The sequence below is a fragment of the Garra rufa genome, chromosome 3 (assembly GCF_049309525.1).
Source record: "Garra rufa chromosome 3, GarRuf1.0, whole genome shotgun sequence".
NCBI lineage: Eukaryota > Metazoa > Chordata > Actinopteri > Cypriniformes > Cyprinidae > Garra > Garra rufa.
In genome coordinates, this window is record NC_133363.1 from 51,653,372 (window position 1) to 51,672,463 (window position 19,092).

At 33.7% G+C, this 19,092-nt stretch overlaps 1 protein-coding gene across 1 annotated transcript; it reads right to left on the bottom strand.

Moving 5' to 3' along the window:
• Positions 1 to 782: 782 nt before the first annotated feature.
• On the bottom strand, positions 783 to 18,906 carry LOC141331329 (circularly permutated Ras protein 1). The gene is made up of 20 exons (XM_073836353.1): positions 17,463 to 18,906; positions 16,720 to 16,803; positions 15,427 to 15,516; positions 12,603 to 12,695; positions 12,347 to 12,433; positions 12,163 to 12,260; positions 11,870 to 12,070; positions 11,728 to 11,778; positions 11,544 to 11,633; positions 9,594 to 9,745; positions 7,175 to 7,256; positions 6,512 to 6,636; positions 6,284 to 6,368; positions 5,510 to 5,616; positions 4,424 to 4,533; positions 4,219 to 4,330; positions 3,907 to 4,047; positions 3,730 to 3,823; positions 1,326 to 1,376; positions 783 to 1,207 (listed from the first exon to the last, which is right to left on the bottom strand). The coding sequence occupies exons 2-20, from the start codon at positions 16,799 to 16,801 to the stop codon at positions 1,112 to 1,114; spliced, it is 1,947 nt and encodes a 648-aa protein (XP_073692454.1). The 5' UTR covers positions 16,802 to 16,803; positions 17,463 to 18,906; the 3' UTR covers positions 783 to 1,111.
• Between the last annotated feature and the right edge of the window lie 186 nt (positions 18,907 to 19,092).

Sequence of the window (19,092 nt, forward strand, 5' to 3'; positions counted from 1 at the left end):
AATGGATCATGTAGGAACATAAGTAGTTTATATTTTGATGCAACTAACACTGACATTGATCATGACCAGACCCAGACAGAACTGCAAAGATGCACTGTTCAAAACTAAGAAAAGAAGTTCTTGTTAAATATGTTAAAATGGGAATGGAATGTTTACATGATGAACTACACAAAATGACACCAGTTGGATAAAAGTCATTACTTAAATGTGTGTTAAATAAAAAAATAAAAAAAACAAAATTCTAAATGAATGAATGGTTGCAGAGATCTGGGTCTGATCATGAATGAAAATGGCTAAATAAAGTCTTTTGGGGTCAGTTTGTAAGGTGAACCAGAGTTCAGATGCTCTAAACAAAACTTCATGATGGAAAAACTTGACGTAGTGTTAAATCGGCAGAAAAACAGATGTTTTTCGTAAGGGGGAACCAGATGGTGACACAAGGTTTCTAGGTACATACCGTCTTCAGAGAGACAGATAGAATCGCCTCATTTCAAGAATGGTATTTCAGAAGTCAAACGCTACTCTACATCTGCCCTTAACATTAGGGAAAAAGAGAAAGATAGATAAGAAAGAACATAAAAAGTGCAACTGATCAGGGTATTTTTGTCACGTATCACTAAAGTTGGACCTAACCAGTTCTAATCAGTTCTCTCAACTTGTTGACATACTTTTACCAGTGTTTGTCTTTTAAACCAGCGTACATTATGAAATAATTTGAAGATTGACAGATTGAAGATTGTTTTAAGGTGACGCAAGTAGAAAGAGTAAGAGGAATCAGTCTGTGATTTCTATAAAACGTTTTATTTGATTACATTATACTGTATTTGTTAATACAGTCGCTAGTATCTGAACTGGTAATCTGACATACATTTACACAAGTTACTCACGCAAAAATGTCTGAAATGCACAGACAGCTAAAGATAAATACAGCAGTGATGCATTAAAATCTCACCAGCTGGATACTAGGCTATCGACTCATAGTTTGCATATATTTTACATTGCGTGTATTCCAAGCTGTTTTCATTGTCCATAGTTTGAGATTGATATAGCAGCCTACAAGACTGGTTTCACATTTGAAATGACCGCTCACGAGTCTTGGTGACATCTGAGCTCAGTTCTCCAGCAGGGCAACTCTCTTTCCCTTTCCTGTCACGCTCTTTGCTCGCTTCATTTGGTAGACCACCTTGGCTGCTGCATCTGAGAGACTCTGGAGAAGGGGGAAAAATCATGTGATTATCCATGATATCTAAGCATTATTTCTTATTTCTTTTCTTACATTTTGAAGCCCATATTTTTTGTTAAAGTGTGGGAGATCTTTAGCTCACCGCAGTGGAAGATGTTCGGGATGCTGCTTTGGTGTCAGTTTCTGTTGTGTTCTGTTGAGAGTAAAAGTGTGTCATGCTTTCAGCACAAGGATAAATGCACTGCTAAAGCGGCTATTATTGATATAGTTTAGGTTTTTGAAGAACACATTTCAGGATTTTTCTCCATATAGTGGACCTCAAGTGCAAGACATACATTTTTATATATATATATATTTTTTTTTTAAGAAAATGACCAGTTGTTTTACTAGACCTTTATTCCTCGGCTGGGATCATGTAGAGCCCTTTGAAGCTGCATTGAAACTGGAATTTAGACCTTCAACCCACTGATCCTCATTGCAGTCTACTATATGGAGAAAAACCCTGAAATGTTTTCCTCAAAAACTTACATTTCTTTATGATTGAAGAGAAGAAGTCATGAACATCTTGGATGACATAGGGGTGAGTAAATGATCAGGAAATTTTTATTCTGTAAGTGGACTAATCCTTTAATGGCTCAAATGTAAATGATTAAATACTGTTTGGAATTTTTTTTTTTAATTATGACATTTTTTAAATGTTTTTGAAATAAGCCTCACCGAGACGGCATTTATTTGATCAAAATACAGTAAAAGCAGTAATGTTTGTAATGTGAAATTCAGTTGTAATTAAAAAAAAATAGCGTTCTGTTCAAATGTCCACAAAAACATTTAGCAGCACAGCTATTTTCAACATCGAAAATAATAAGAAACAATTTTAAGCACCAAATCAGCATATAAGAATGATTTCTGAATGATCATGTGACACTAATAACTAGGGATGTATGCATGTCCTCTATTTGGACTTATAAAATGCGTCCTGCTGGGATTCCTAAATCGCCAAAATGTCCGGGATTCGGTTTTCGCTTTCTACAGTCGCCATTCATTGTATGCATTTTTGTATTAAAGCCTTGCATGGAATTGTTTTCTTAATCCTGCTTCAACAAACATTCTAATATAGAATATAATTTTAGTGCATCACAGAGTATTTAAATCGCTTTGGATGCAGCCTGTGCTGGATGTAGGGTTGCCAAATCCAGATCTTCCATGGAATTGGGCTGATTGCAGTGGGCTGATTTTCTCCCGTGGGTTAGAAGTTTTAAATATTGCATAAATTCCATTTGACTAAAGCAGCTTGTATTGAAACATTTTGCATTCTACCTGTGATAAAACTGTGGTAGATACTAGTTTTGTGAAGGATGTGAAGGCCACTGTGGAAGGAAGCTTTTTTTATGATCAATCTCCATAATGGTGACTGTAAAATATGTAGTTTTGGTATGGAAATGACATATTTTGATACCAAAACTAAAATACCCAAATACCCCCATCCTCCGTCCTCTTTTTTGAAAACTAAAATACGGTCACCCCAGTTTTTACAATATATTTAAACTTCTTAATGAAACTTTATTGTGTTGTCCTTGACAAGAAAGTTGTAACAGTGTATTGTTACTTTTTTTTGTGTCAAATAAACTCAACTTATTATGCCTTGGGCACAGTATCTGTCAAACAAACTAACTAAAAGCACAATATTGCTTAATCCCTTTATAAAGTCTGCTTTCGCTGCATGTTTCAAAGAGAAGAGCACACTTCGTTCAGGCAATCAGCTCGTGATCCGCTGATTTCCGTGCCTCAGAACGGCTCTGTTCACAGTGAATGCAACTTTTTTATTGCATGTGCTGTGAGTTTTGTGCGTGTTTGGAAGCACAATGGCCACCAGTTATGCTTTATTTTCACCGCAGAGGATTAGAGCATTTTCCCAGATTTGTAGTGAGATGTATTTTGGTAAGCCTGTTTTCACTGGAGCTGGAGTTTTTCATTAAAATAAAAGTTGTACTGCTATTTCCGTTAAAATAAATGCTTAAAAGTTCAGTATAAATTGCTGACAGTGGTTTAAATTTGGTAACGTTAATGCAGTCCAAATTCAAAATATCTCTTTCAAGTGTAGAAATTAGGAAAGAAGTATTGTAATGTCCCTACTGTAGTGTAAAGCAAAAATAATATACCTATGAAATATTCATTTATTTTACAGTGCAATTGTTTTACAATATATGGCTATTACTGTTATAGGAATAACAATAATATAAATTGTTGTTTTTATTATTATATTCTAATTTGTTTGGCTTCCTAAAACAATGTAATTTAGATTAAGACAGTATATACTTTTTTTCTGACTAAGTTTTTTTTACTTAGGAACTTGGGTCTGAGCTTTTAATTTTGAACTGTCAAAGTGCATTAGATAGAATAATTTAACTTCAAAATGTAATTGTACCCCCCCCCCCCACAAAAAAAAAAAAAAATTAAGCAATGACTGCTGAAAAAAATAAAATAAATAAATAATTAACTAAATTTAATATTTAATATTATTTAGATGGTTGAGGGTGTATTCAGACCTGGTTGACAGTGGTGAGGTCTTCACAGATCATACTCATGGTACTGATCCAGTTCCCATAGATACTCTCTTCTTTAGGGCTCGGTTTCTGTTGACTGTGAGATAAACATTCAGAGAGATACATTTTATATATGCACATACGATGTAGCAGAGAGCTGTCTGGAGAGGTTTGCCGAACCTGATGTCTCTGAGAAGGTCCTGCTGAGCTCTAAGTTGTCTCTGTGCTTCCTGAACTCGGCCCTCCATGGTCAGCCTTGCACACAGCTGGGCACAGTGAACGCCCAAAACAGACATATTTAAACTGCCTGCCCACACCCAACTACACACACACACACACACACACACACACACACACACACACACACACACATACATCAAGACACATAAATGGAGAAGAGAAGGTTGAGATATATATATATATATATATATATAATTGTCTTTATATGTCTACAATTACAATTGCTGTTATTGTATATTTAAAGTTGTTTGCCTGCTGGTGGTGACTCGTTTCTGTTGAGTGATGACTCTTGTCACTCTCTGCAAATCTCGAGTCTTAAAACTCAACTGCAGTTGAAAAGGCACTCTGTCCCGCTGTTGGAAACCTAAAAGCACATTTAAAGATTTGAAAAGAAAAGGAAAAAAAATTGGAAAAAAAAATGTTTTTTTTTTGATTGCACTGTATATTTTGTGCTCACTTTCAACTTTTTCTGGTCTGACTGCAAACTGGAAGGTGATCTCAACACCGTCTGTTACGTTGCCAATCTCTCGTACTAACCGATGATTATCCTCCTCGTAGGGGAAGTACCTTTGCCAATCAAAGAAGAAAAATAGAGAAACGTGTGTATAGTGTGCATGTTTCTTTGCATGTACACTACAAGTCAAATGTTTTTGAATAGTACGATTTTTAATGTTTTTGAAAAAAGTCTCTTCTGCTCACTAAGCCTGCATTTATTTGATCCAAAATACAGCAAAAGCAGTAATATTGTGAAATATTTTTACTATTTAAAGTAACTGTTTTCTATTTGAATATATTTTAAAATCTAATCAAAGCTAAATTACTTTAAATCACTTGATCTTTCAGAAATCATTCTAATATGCCGTTTTGCTGTTCAATAAATTTTTATTTAATAATTATTATTATTATTAATATATAACACAGTTGAGTAATTTTTTTTTCAGGATTCTTTGATGAAAAGAAAGGTCCAAAGATCAGCGTTTACCTGAAATAAAAAGCTTTTGTAACGTTATACACTATACCATTCAAAGGCTTGGAGTCAGTATCATTTTTGGGGGTAAGAAATACTTTTATTTAGCAAGGATGCTTTAAATTGATCAAAACTGATTATAAAGACGTATATAATGTTACAAAAGATTTCTATTTTAGATAAATGCTGTTCTTCTGAACTTTCTATGCATCAAAGAAACCTGAAAAAAAAAATCTACTCAGCTGTTTTTCAACATAATAATAATTGGTTTTTAAGCAGCAAATCAGAATATTAGAATGATTTCTGAAGGATCATGTGACTGGAGTAATGATGCAAAAAAATCAGCTTTGAAATCACAGGAATACATTACATTTCATAATATATTCAAATAGAAAACAGATATTTTAAATAGTAAAAATATTTCAAAATTTTACTGTTTTGCTGTGCTTTGATCAAATAAATTCAGGCTTGATGAGACAAAGAGACTTCCTTGTAAAACATTAAAAATTTTACTGTTCAAAAACTTTTGACTGGTTGTGTATTTACATGTGTTTGTTTGTATGTGTGAATACTTACATGCCATCTGGTGCCAGCAGTGTTGCCATAACGCTAGTTGCTAAAACATTGTCAGCTATAGCGCTCTGAATCTCTGTGGCAACTGTACCAATATTTACAATATTTATCTGGAAAGTGGATGAAAAAAACATAATTAGTTTTTAACATTTAAGATCATGGCTTGTCTCATGTAATGTTGCAGCTCTCCTTTTAAAACATTGGGGTTTGTTTGTGTGTTTTTAAAGTAGGTCTTTTATGCTCACCAAAGCTATAGCAAAATAGCTGATGTCTTGCAAATGTATGCCTCAGTTTCCTATTATCATCGTTTCAGAGCAAAAACCTCTTTTTGACATTCAAAAGCAGCTGAAGGGGAAATACTGAACACAAAAACGCTCTTCCTTGCATGTGTGGGTGTCACTGATGATAAGTATCAGTTTCTTTGAAATATGCTTCGAGCATGTTTTAAACCCATTAAAAACAGATTAGGCTTCTACAGAGGGGTTTTACAGACACGGTTCAGTGACAGAAAACTGCTGTAAGCAGAAAATGTAGACTTAAGGGGTCATACAGAAAACGTGAGAATTTCTCACATAGTTTACTAAGAGCTACAAGTGTGTGAGACATAACCAAATGTGAATAGACAACACCCTCAGGAGAAATGAACTGTTGCTGCAGCTCTCATGTACCTCTAGGCTTCTCTAAAACAATCAGTCTTTACCATCTTATCTGATACCAGCAACATGACCCAAACTGCTAAATGATGGTAGACTGTAGATGAGCAGAAGTATAACTCACTCTGCCTCCTGTGTGATCAGCCAACCTCCCAACCTCTGCCAAACGACAGTCTTCTCCTTCAAAGGTCATCACAGACACGATCACACTATAAATAACCACAGCAACAGAAATCTATGACTCAATGACCATAATAACACTTGACATGATTTCACTAGGTACACCGGCCATTGTTGTCCATTAAAACTAACGCAATATTCAGGAAGAGATTTGTGCTTTACAGTCGCTCACCCCTTTTCAGCAGCATAATGGGCTAACTGGTTGTAAAAATAAGGCGAGTGGGAAGGGAAGTGGGAAGATTCTTGATCTAATTGGCCTAGGCCTATGTTGGCCTGCCCATCTGTGCAAATTATAACCTGAAAAACAAAAAAATATAAATAACATATAAAATATAAATAACACAAATGTGATCAGATTTTTCTTTTATGCCAAAAATCATTAGGATATTAAGTAAAGATCTGGTTCCATGAAGATATTTAGTAAATTTCCTACCTTAATTTTTGATTAGTAATATGCATTGCACTACTTTAAAGGCGATTTTCTCAATATTTAGATTTTTTTGCACCCTCAACAATCCTAACAAACCATACATCAATGGAAGGCTTATTTATTTATTCAGCTGTCAGATAATGTATTAATCTCAATTTCAAAAAACCAGACCCTTATGACTGGGTTTGTAATCCAGGCAGGGTCACAAATATATACACGCATATGTATAGCACTAGTATGCATTAGTAGCTAAAGCAGCAAATATTTGTATAAATATGCAATAGATTTGAAAAGTGTGCTCTTCTGTATGGCTTAACTCAGCGAATATTGGTTTTATCATTTTTTGCGATATTTATCATAACAAAATAAGTATAGTTGTCAGAACATATAATTATGAGTACAGACCTTTGACCCTGTGAACTGAGATGCCATGGCCACAGAGATGAGGGCAGCAGGTCCCAGTGCTGTGGCTCCATGCTCTCTGAGTCTGGGAGAAGAAGAAACCTTAATCAATCACGTTGAGACAGTTATCTGAGACAGACTGACTTAACACTACAGTATATTGCAATTCATGAACAATATAAAAAGCAGAAGTAAAATAATTCTGAAGCAGTTTCATGAAGCATTAGGATTAGCGAAACATTTTGTTATATATACAGTACTGACCAAAAGTTTTTGAACAGATTTTTTATGTTTTTTAAAGTTTCTTCTGCTCACCAAGCCTGAATTTATTTGATCCAAAGTACAGCAAAAACAGTAACATTTTTAAATATTTTTACTATTTAAAATAACTGTTTTCTATTTGAATATATTTTAAAATGTACATCATTACTTGTCTTCAGTGTCACATGATTCTTCAGAAATCATTCTAATGTGCTGATCTGCTGCTCAAGAAACATTTATTATTATTGTTATTATTGTCAATATTTAAAACAGTTGAGTACATTTCTTCAGGATTCTTTGACAAATAGAAAGATTCAAAGATCAACATTTATCTGAAATCAAACGCTTTTGTAACATACACTATACCATTCAAAAGCTTTGAGTTACTACACTGCAAAAATGCTTTTCTTGCTTAGATTTTTTTGTCTTGTTTCCAGACAAAATATCTAAAAATTTAAAAAAATCTATCTTCTTAAATCAAGGAGGATTTTTTAGATGAGTCAAAATTATTGTCTTGTTTTCAGAAAAAAAAAAAACAATTCAAAATTAAGTGAGTTTTTGCTTGAAACAAGCAAAATAATCTGCCAATGGGGTAAGAAACAAAATCTTATTTCAAACAGAAAACAAGATTATTTTTCTTACCCCATTGGCAGATTATTGGCAGATTTGCTTGTTTCAAGGAAAAACTCACTTAATTTTGACTTGTTTTTTCTGAAAACAAGACAATTATTTTTACTCGTCTAGAAAATCTATCTGGATTTAAAATTTTTTAGATATTTTGGCTGGAAACAAGACAAAAAATCTAAGTAAGAAAAGCATTTTTTACAGTGTATAATTTACCTTTTTTTTGGAAAATAAATTATAGAAATAATACTTTTATTTAGCAAGGATGCTTTAAATTGATCAAAAGTGATGATAAAGACATTTATAATGTTACAGAAGATTTCTATTTCAGATAAATGCTGTTCTTCTGAACGTTCTGTTCATCAAAGAAACCAGAAAAAAATCTGCTCAGCTGTTTTCATCATAATAATAAAAAATGTTTTTTGAGCAGCAAATCAGAATATTAGAATGATTTCTGAAGGATCATGTGACTGGAGTAATGATGCTAAATATTCAGCTTCGAAATCACAGGAATAAATTACATTTTAAAATATATTCAAACAGAAAACAGTTATTTTAAGTAGGTATCATATAACATTTCAACTTGGTTTTCAATATGGTTTTCTATAGAAATAAACATGTCTTTAAAGAAATGGTTTTCCTGTGGTTGGTTCTATACTGTTTACAATGACAATAATGTTAAGCAATATCTTTGTGCCTTGTTAAAAGTGTTCATTGACATTTCGCTTGCGGTTGATGCTAGTAAAAATTTATTACCTTTGATACTGTAGATCATAATGTTCTTATTTGGCATTTAGACCATTTAATCAGTATCAGGGCTACTGCCTTATGATAGTTCAGCTCATATCTTCAAGACAGGTCATTTTCTGTAAAGCTAAGTAAGTTCTCTTCATCTTCTACACCAATTATTAGAGGAGTACCTCAGGGCTCTATTTTGGGCCCGCTTCTTTTTAACTTTTATGTGTGTCTACAGGGGGATATTATTAGGAAAGTCAATGTTTCATTTCATTTATATGCTGAGGATACACAGCTGTACCTGCTGTTGAAAGCTGGTGATTCCGTTCTACCATTATTGGATTGTATCTGAGAGATTAAAAAATGGTTATCAAATCATTTTCCACACCTTAATGAGGACAAATCAGAAATAATTGTTGTTGGGCCCCCACAATTAAGGAACTGGGCAATCATCTACCCTTGTAAATGATTGGTATCATCCAGGACTCAGAATTATGCTTATCTAAACAATAAATAAATTCTGTTGTTAGGAACAGTTTTTAATTAACTGCAGATTATTTCCAAATGTCAACAGTTTTTGTCTTTTTAAGACTTGGAGAAGGTTATTCAAGCTTTTATATAGTGAGCTCATTAAACTGTTGATCTTTGTACAACAATTCAGACAGTTTGAAATCAACTGACAGAAGCACAAAACACAAAATCAAAAAAATACTGCCTGCTCTCACAAACACAGACACACAAAATAGAGAAAAGATGACATGACCTTTGACGGATATACATTCAATGACAACTTGTCACTCACTCTTTGATTTTCTGGGTGAGAGGTTGGATAGTCTCTGCAATGCAGTGAGGAGTGCTGTAGTTCTCGCCCTCCTTCTTCAGATAGTCATAGTCCACCAGTGCCCAGTCTCTCAGAGTTAGAGGAACCTTTGTACCATCACCATATACTGTTACCTAAAAAAAACAACACACGCCTAAATGTCCATGCTTCTCTAAACCACAATCTATTCATGTGACAGCACAATAAAGCACTATGCTGGTGCTATTCTTTACCTCTTTATGTAGTTCTCTAAAACAGCTTTTCAATTGCTAAGCTTAGTAGTTTCACATGCTTCACAGTTCCTTCACAGTGAATTTAGGTTTCCACAAACTAGAAGCCACAAGCTTGTCAAAACCAAAACAAGAATGGGAAATGCTCAGTCATCACAGCTTGACATGTCTGTGAGTTTTATAGGCCTGTTAAGTTTTGGCTTCAGAAGTAGTTCTTCCTCATGTCTGTGATTCTTGTACAATGATTACACAGTACATTCAGCCTGGTCCTGTGTCGCCAAAACCCACCAGTGTAAACTCTGGCCCACACAGATGCTTTTTCTGACAAAGAATAGCCCACTTAGACAAGAAGAGACCATGTGACTGACATGACTGACAGTTTTGGTGTTGTTTAGCCACTAATCAATTAAAAATATATTTTACAAGGTGTTTTTAGCCATTAAATATAATGATCCCCTACATATAATATAAAATCTGCTTTATATTTTAATGTATGAAGACACAAATGTTTAAATCCTTTGTAAGTATCTTTTTTATTTTTTCTAATAATAAAATAATGTTATACAGAGAAATATTTTCTATAAATTCTAATTTATAGTGCTTTCCACAAAAAATATATTTACAATAAAATTATGTGTAAAAAAATTACAAAATTAATTTTTTCTTCTCACATTTTCCCTAGATCCCAGTTTAAAAATAATAGTGTGGCAGTTTTTGCAAACACTGTGTTTATAGTCTGAATTAGTTATAGATCTGAACTAGTAATAATAAACTACCTAAAAAGTTGATGCATTAATATTGACAGTTTAATAACACCATCTACAGTTGAGGTCACAAGTTTACTTATATCTTGCAAAAAATGAATTATTTTACTAAAACAAGAGGGATTTTGTTCTTCAATAAAATCCTTCAGGTCCCACAAATTATTTGGTTTTTCAGCATTTTTGTGTATTTGCACCCTTTCTAACAACGACTGTATGATTTTGAGATCCATCTTTTCACACCGAGGACAACTGAGGGTCTCACAACTATCACAAAAGGTTTTAATGCTCTCTAATGCTTCAGAAGGAAATGCAATGCATTAAGAGCCGGGGTGAAAACATTTTAAATTTGATGATCAGGGTAAATTAAACTTATTTTGCCTTCTGGGACACATATAAGTATCTTCTGTAGCTTCTGAAGTGCAGCACTAAATGAAAAAATGTGATATTTATGAATGAAATTATGATATTTAGGCAAAATAAGATAAAATGTACACATCCTTATTCTGTTCACCCCCTTCAGTTGTCTTCAGTGTGAAAAGATAGATCTCAAAACCATACAGCCATTGTTGAAAAGGGTTCAAATACACAAAAATGTGGGACCTGAAGGATTTTTCTGAAGAACATCGGCCAATTTACACTCATGAACAACTATCACTAAACAAAAAAAACACAGCTGTGTGGATCATTCAGGTAACAACACAGTATTAAGAATCAAGTGTATGTAAACTTTTGAACAGGGTAATTTTTATAAACTCAACTATTCTTTTCTTTTGTCTATCTTATTCAGGACAGTACTAAATAAAAAATAACATGCATTTTGTATGATCCCTCTTGTTTTGATAAAATCATTTAGATTTTGCAAGATTCTGAAAGGTTGATGACTTTTGACCTCATCTGTACTTGTCTGGCTCACTTTTTTTTCCAATAAGTCTCTTTACCTCATTGTTAAATGTCACCAGTGCCACTCTTCGGTGAGGTGAGGTTTTCTGCAGAGTGGATAGCACCATCTGAAGAGCTTCTTGGACTCCCTGAATCCCAAAAAATAGGACTAACTTAATATGTATTGTGCCTGTTTATATAAGCAAAAAATATTTTTATTAAAAGTCAAAAGTTACCTCTTACCTGCAGTCGTGAAACATATGTGGGTGATCGTGTACTGTTACCAGGAGAGATCTGAGAGGAAAATACATTTAATGTGAACATCAAGTAAGGTTGTTGACCCATATCGACAACTCTGGAAATCTGTAATAAAAGTTATAGGTACCTCTGAAGTGACGCTCATACTTCCAGAAATGTCCACACAGAGAACAATAAGCATGTCGTCTAGGTTCTCATAATCTGTATCCTCATCGTCGTCCAAGTAAAGTATATCCCTGCCTGGAGGATTGCGCAAAGGAAACCGTCCTCCCTTCAGTGTAGTCTGGGGGTAGACATTCTCCTTCCCACAAAACTCACAATTCCATACCTAGATAAAAAAAAGGATGGGAAACACTTTAACCAAAAATAATTGTCATATAAACACAAATATCAGATGGGTTTTGCACCTATGTAACTTACTATTGTTTTTTGGTGTGTCGCTGAGCTGCTTGCTGAAGACATGATGGCATTGCATTTCCCACAGCGCACTGGTTTTTGGCTGCTCTGTATAGCAGATGCTAAAGAGACAGTAAGTGAGCTGAACAAATGGAACATTGATGAATTAAAAAATAAATAAAAAAGATTGTTTAGCAGTTTAGCACACCTTTACTTATGTCCACAAGGCTTCCTACTTTTAGCGACACAACATTTACATTAGCTTTAAGTTGAGTCTCTGCACTGTTCTCCAGACCTGAGAGAGAGAGAGTGAAGGAAAAAAAGATATAAAGGTCAGAGCACAGAGTTTGTTGTGTAATCAAAATCAAATATCATAGTATTTGTAGTGTATTGATTCAGTTTAAGCATATCTGAATATTTCTGTGCATGTTCGTGTTATGAAGGGCATGTGAATGTGTTCTCACCTCTTGGTGGTAATGGTGGTGGGAGAGCACTACACACAGTTTCTCTCCTTTGTATGTTACGGGGCGGTACAGGTGGTGGAGCCGGCGATGGAGCTGTACAATATAAAATGTAATAAATAAATAATTTCAAAATAAATAACAACTTAGTTTCTTATATGAATGAAAAAAAAACATTCAAAAGTTTGTGCTACTGAGATTTTTTTTAAAGAAAAGTAATACTTCTATTTACCAAGGATGCATTAATGAAAAGTGAAATCCCTTTACATTTCTACCTAAGATTTCCAAATGAATGCTGTATACAGTACTCAACATTTGAAGTGGATCAAAAAAGTTATTCAAAGTTGTTCTAAGACAAGAACGGGTATGGTTTTGGTTTTAGGACAACTTTGGTTTTGATTCACTTCAAATGTTGACTACTGTTTATACATTGATTATAATAAGAAGAAATTATCTGAACACAAAATCAGCATATTAGAATGATTTCTAGATGACGTGACTATGAAGACTGAGGTAATGATGCTGTAAATTCAGATCACAGAAAAAAAATTACTCTGAAATAGAAAACAGTATTTAAAATTGTAATAATATTCCACAATATTACTATTTTTATTATATGTGACCCTGGAGCACAAAACCAGTCTTAAGTCGCTGGGGTATATTTGTAGCAATAGCCAAAAATACATTGCATGGGTCAAATTTTTTGATTTTTCTTTTATGCCAAAAATCATTAAGAAATTAAGTAAAGTTCATGTTCCATGAAGATTTTTTGTAAAATTCCAACTGTAAACATATCAAAATGTAATTTTTGATTTGTAATATGCATTGTTAAGAACCTAATTTGGACAACTTTAAAGGTGATTTTCTCAGTCTGTTTGTTTTTTTGCATCCTCAGATTTCTGATTTCAAATAGATGTATCTCGGCCAAATATTATCCTATCCTAACAAACCATACATCAATAGAAAGCTTATTTATTGAGCTTTCATATGATGTATAAATCTCAGTTTTGTCAAATTTAACCTTATGACTGGTTTTGTGGTCCAGGGTCACATATATCAAAAAGTAAATTCTGCCTTGGTAACCATAAGAGACTTCCATATACACTACCAGTCAAAAGTTTTTGAACAGTAAGAAGTCTCTTCTGCTCACCAAGCCTGCATTTATTTGATCCAAAGTACAGCAACAACAGTAACATTATGAAATGTTTTTACTGTTTAAAAGAACTGCTTTCTATTTAAATATATTTTAAAATGTAATTTATTCCTGTGATTTTAAAGCGGAATTTTAGTGTCATTACTCCAGTCACATGATCCAGTCATGACTCCACGCTTTTGAATGGTATAGTGTATAATGTTACAAAAGCTTTTTTTATTTCAGATAAATGCTGATCTTTGGATCGTTCTATCATCAAAGAATCCTAAAAAAAAAAATACTCAACTGTTTTAAATATTGATAATAATAATAAATGTTTCTCGAACAGCAAAACAGCAATATGCTGAATGATTTCTGAAGAATCATGCGACACCGAAGACTGAAGTAATGATGCTGAAAATTTTGTTTTGAACACAGGAATAAATAACATTTTAATATATATTCAAATAGAAAACTGTTATTTTAAATATTTAAAGTTTAAGTGTTTTAGCTCTTTAGATCAAATAAATGTAGCCTAGGCTTGGTAAGCAAAAGACACTGCTTTAAAAACTGAGACTACTGTTAAAAAACTTTTGACTGGTACTGGTAAAGATGCATATTTATAGAGAGGTTGGAAAAAAATAACGTGAACATACAACTTTGTAATAGTCTCCTACAATGTCATCTACCAGAAGATGTGCCAGTTGTTTTACAGATGTTGGAGGAGAGAATCCGCTTCTCACTCTTCTCTTTAAAACTGTCCACAATTGTTTGATAATATTCAAATCAGTTGATTTGTCTGGCCAGAGCAGATGTTAAAATTCTGTTGTTCAGTGGTCGAACTATTGAGGTTTTATGATCTTTTTCGCATTTTAGCGTGTCTGTGATTCAAGTTGAAGCAGTTGCTTTCATGAATGTTGGCTTTGTGATGGTATCTGTGGTCACTTTTTGTGGTAAAGTAGTTCTGTTTTGTTTAGACACAATCCTTCTAAGTGTTCAACATAGTGTCCCTATCTTTCATTTTTGGTTTTTGGCTGTTGTTCTTCCTCTAATGAAGTCTTGACGTGCTTTGTGTATGCACTGATAATCAAAAAGACTGTTGTGCTTAAAACACCAAACAATTGGGTTATAAAGCTACAGACGCTCCTGCTAAACGGGCTTTAATGATTCATCCTTTGTGAGAGACTGACAAGTCACCCATTTCACAAATCACTAGTACTAAGCACTGTGAAACACAACTAGAGAGTACAAACAATAAAATAAAGAATAGAAAATAATCGCACCGTTTGTTATTTCACTGTAGCCTACACAAATTAAAATAACCTACTGTGTATACCTAATGCTAACCTTTGCAGATAAAACACACGTCAATTTGCACCTAAGTTTCTCTGTCATCTTTTCACACCCACAAAAAGGATGTGATATAAATTTTTCCAACCAACATTTGTTTTTCAAGAGCATGAGCATTTCTTTGCACTGAAAGGATTGTTCCACTCAACATTTAAGATCATTCAAATAAAGGTAAAATCTAACAAATGAGTCAATTCTGCTGTTCTTTTATCAGAACTAGTAACAAAACAACATTACCTTCTCAAGCAAGTCCACATGTGCAGAGAGAATTCAAGCCACTTTACTCATTCAGAATAGTGTTAATAATAGCAATGCTAAGATGAAAACAAGGTGTCATTTACTCACCTGGTTTCTGAACTAAGGTAACGCGGTTGTCATAAGGATGATCGACTGACTGAGCTCTAGACAGACCACAGGGAAGAGTGGAGGCAGAACCTACAAAACATGAGCAGTCATGAGGAATAGATTGAGTTACATATTGAATGTTTGTGCCAAGTAATATAATAACACAATACACAAAATGGGGCAAGTTGTCACAATGGGAACCTGCCTATGTGATGTTGTTTCAGTGAAATTGTAACACAAAACAATTATCAAGTACAAAACAATTGACAAAACAGCAAAACATAAAAAGCAATGTACAAAATAAATAAATAAACCTGCCCTAACCTGACATTGAATCTGATATAGGGCTATAATTTACAGTATAACGCATAATTTGCCAAATTCTGGATGGAAAAGCAAAAGTAGGTACAGCTAAATCAAAATGTGATATGGACTAGTGTCTGTGGATATTAAGCTGTAAAAGTATTATTTAAATATGAAACCTGTTTTTTTTTTTTTTTGCGAAGACTGTATGTGTATACGTAGAGATGTCTGTATTATTATTATTATTATTTTATTTTTTATTTTTTATTTTTTTTCTCCTTTATTTGCTGGCATGGGGTTTGGGGGATTGTTTTGTAAAATGTGAAAAGCTTTAAATAAAATATATATATATAAAAAAAAAAAATAAAGAAATAAATGAAACCTGTATGTTCTGCGCATCTCTGTGTGAATGAATGTTTTGTTTAGTACACATACTAGTCTCTTCGGCCGTTGCTGACTCAATATAAGACACAGCATCTCTAGAATTGCTCTGAGAGTCTATATATATATATATATATATATATATATATATATATTTTTTTTTTTTTTTTTCTATTTATTTGCACAACACAGAATTTCTGTTAAAAAAATTATATATATATATATAGAGAGAGAGAGAGAGAGAGAATTTAAATGTTAACTGTTAAATATCATAAGTTTCATAATTTCCATTAATTAGACATGCTTTTTGACACCATAGAAGTCCACTACATGGAGAAAATTCCTGAAAATGTTTTCCTTAAAAACCTAATTTCTTTACGTAACTGAAAAAAAGATAGAAAGACATGAACATTTTGGATGACATGGGGGTGAGTAAATTACCTGTAAATCTTAGTTCTGGAAGTGAACTAATCCTTTAATATATCTAATTCATCATTCAGTAATTCTGTCTCTTTACACATCCCCTCAGTATTTTTTGTGCTGTAATATTCAATGTTATTAGCCAACAGTTCTTCATTCCCTTTAATGCATTCACAGCGTAAAACCAACCTTGATTTGAGATTTTAGCTTCATCTTCTGTTAAGCTCTCCGACCTCCAGTTACACACGACATGACTGCAAGCAAACTCCATCTCTGTGGGTGATATAAAGAAAGAAAGTCTTGGTAAACACTGTCAGAAATTATGCTTTCATCAAGTTCTGTTCCTACAGTCACATTAAAATAGAAACCTGCAACGCCCAGACACTTTTAAAGCAAGTATTTCTTAACTCTTTCCTGGCTGTGCTGTGTACACAGAAAAGGGCAGATAATACTGTGTGTTTATGTGTAGTTTAGGCAAGAGTCTAGTTTCTTGCTTTCATTTCCTGCTAAAACGTACTTTTACTTTGATCTCTGTTGCTGAAGGCAGTAACACCTGCGGTAAACACTGTGGCACAGTTTGATTTCCTTGAAAAATGATCTTAATCCAGTAAATGATGTGATTAATCATTAAAGCAAAGCTAGAATGTGCCTTAGCCGTCATCAAACTCTGTGGTTTTATCTTTACTTCTCTTTTCTTTTCTTTTTCTTGCAAAGTTCGCAAAAATCAAGAGCAAACACACCCCGGTGCAATAATTTATATGAGATGTATAAAAAAATATAACATCAGTATGACTCATTCAGTGAAAACCACACGCAAAATGAGTGAGGGATTGAAAATAACTATTTATTTATAATTTGCAGTATAACAGAAACAGTCTATTAATCATGAGGGCATTAATTTCTGATAAACTCAGTGTTTGAAATGCACCTACCTGGTGATGGTACCGTAGTTCAAAAACAAGTGTCCCTTATTCAGCTAGTCTAGAAAGCCAGTTACATTATGGTCCTGCTCTTCACAAACCTATACTGTGCACGTTGGACTGTGTGAGTGCAGACACAGGAAGTCAGGAAACTGTGGGTGCACGACTAGAAGAAAAAAAGGTAAAGAAAGAAAGAAAGAGAGAGAGAGAAACGAAACGAAACAAGATGTCCAGCTTGATTGTGTCTCTGTAGATTTAAATACTCATTTTTTTCTCCTTTCCGCTTCCATCAAACATGGACTTTGACTTGATGTCAGGCTTATCTTCACAAAGAGAGAAAATGCAGTCATTTAATCATTATCAGCAGGTTAAGGGTTTCACACACTGGATGCAATATAAATAGAAAGTCATCACACTCACGTCATCACAATAAATATCACCCTAGGGACAAAACTGGGTTGTCAAGTTTCTTTTATAGACATGAATGAACATGTGGGTAGGGGCATTATGAGCACGTAATCATTAACATACAGGGGAAAAAAAACATATTTCGATTAGTGCCTAAAAAATTAACTAATTAATCCCACCTAGCATTGACGTTTTATTTTAAATATACTTTTATATTGCAATTGAAATTATTCATACACATAGCAAATTCTGACTTAAAGATACTTTTATTAAACCAGCATGTTTTTTTTTGACCGGAGGAGACACAGGCTTCTCCCAAAAGATAACAAGACGATGTTCAAGAGCCGTCATTGTAGAAAAAAATATTTCTCAGCTTTTATTTACATGTGAACAAAAAGTGGCATGTGCAAAATTATTCAAACTGTCACAGTCTGAGAAAATCCAAAGTTATTTACCATTCCAAATAGTCCAAGCTGTTCTAAAGCATCCCTGTTTCATTTGGGAACAGCTGTTTTAATCAACTCAACAGGTAAAAAACAGAAGCTCTCTGCTGTTGGTTTCTGGACAGTCATGGCTAAAACAAAGGAGCTCAGCCAGATTAGGCACACAAAAGCCCGCTTGGCCTTTGCAAATGTTCATCTGGACAAAGAAGAAGACTTCTGGTCTTCTGTTTTATGGTCAGATGAAACAAAAATTGAATTGTTTGGCCACAATGATGTAGCCTTCATTTGGCGTAAAAAAAAAGAGAAGCCTTCAACCCTAAAAACACCATCCCCACTGTCAAACATGGTGGTGGGAACCTAATGTTTTGGGGGTGTTTTTCAGCCGGTGGACCAGGGAACCTGATCACAGTAAACAGCACCATGAAAAAGTGTTGTAATAGCCAATAAAGGCTTTTCTATTGATTATTCAAAAGGGTATGAATAATTTTGGACATGCCACTTTTTGTTCAAATATAAATAAAAGCTGAGAACTATTTTTTTTCCACAATGATACCTCTTGTGCAACGTCTTATTATCTTTTGAGAGAAGCCTGTGTCATTTTCGGTCAAAAAAAAAAAAAAAAAAACTTGCTGGTTGAATAAAAGTAACTTTAACTCCTTATTTAGAAAAAACGCACTTCATGTCAAGAAAAAAAAGAGACAGAAGCAGACTACACACTAATTTTGACTACACTGATTACAATATATGCATTACCATCATATTACAAGGATAGTTCACCCAAAAATGAAAAC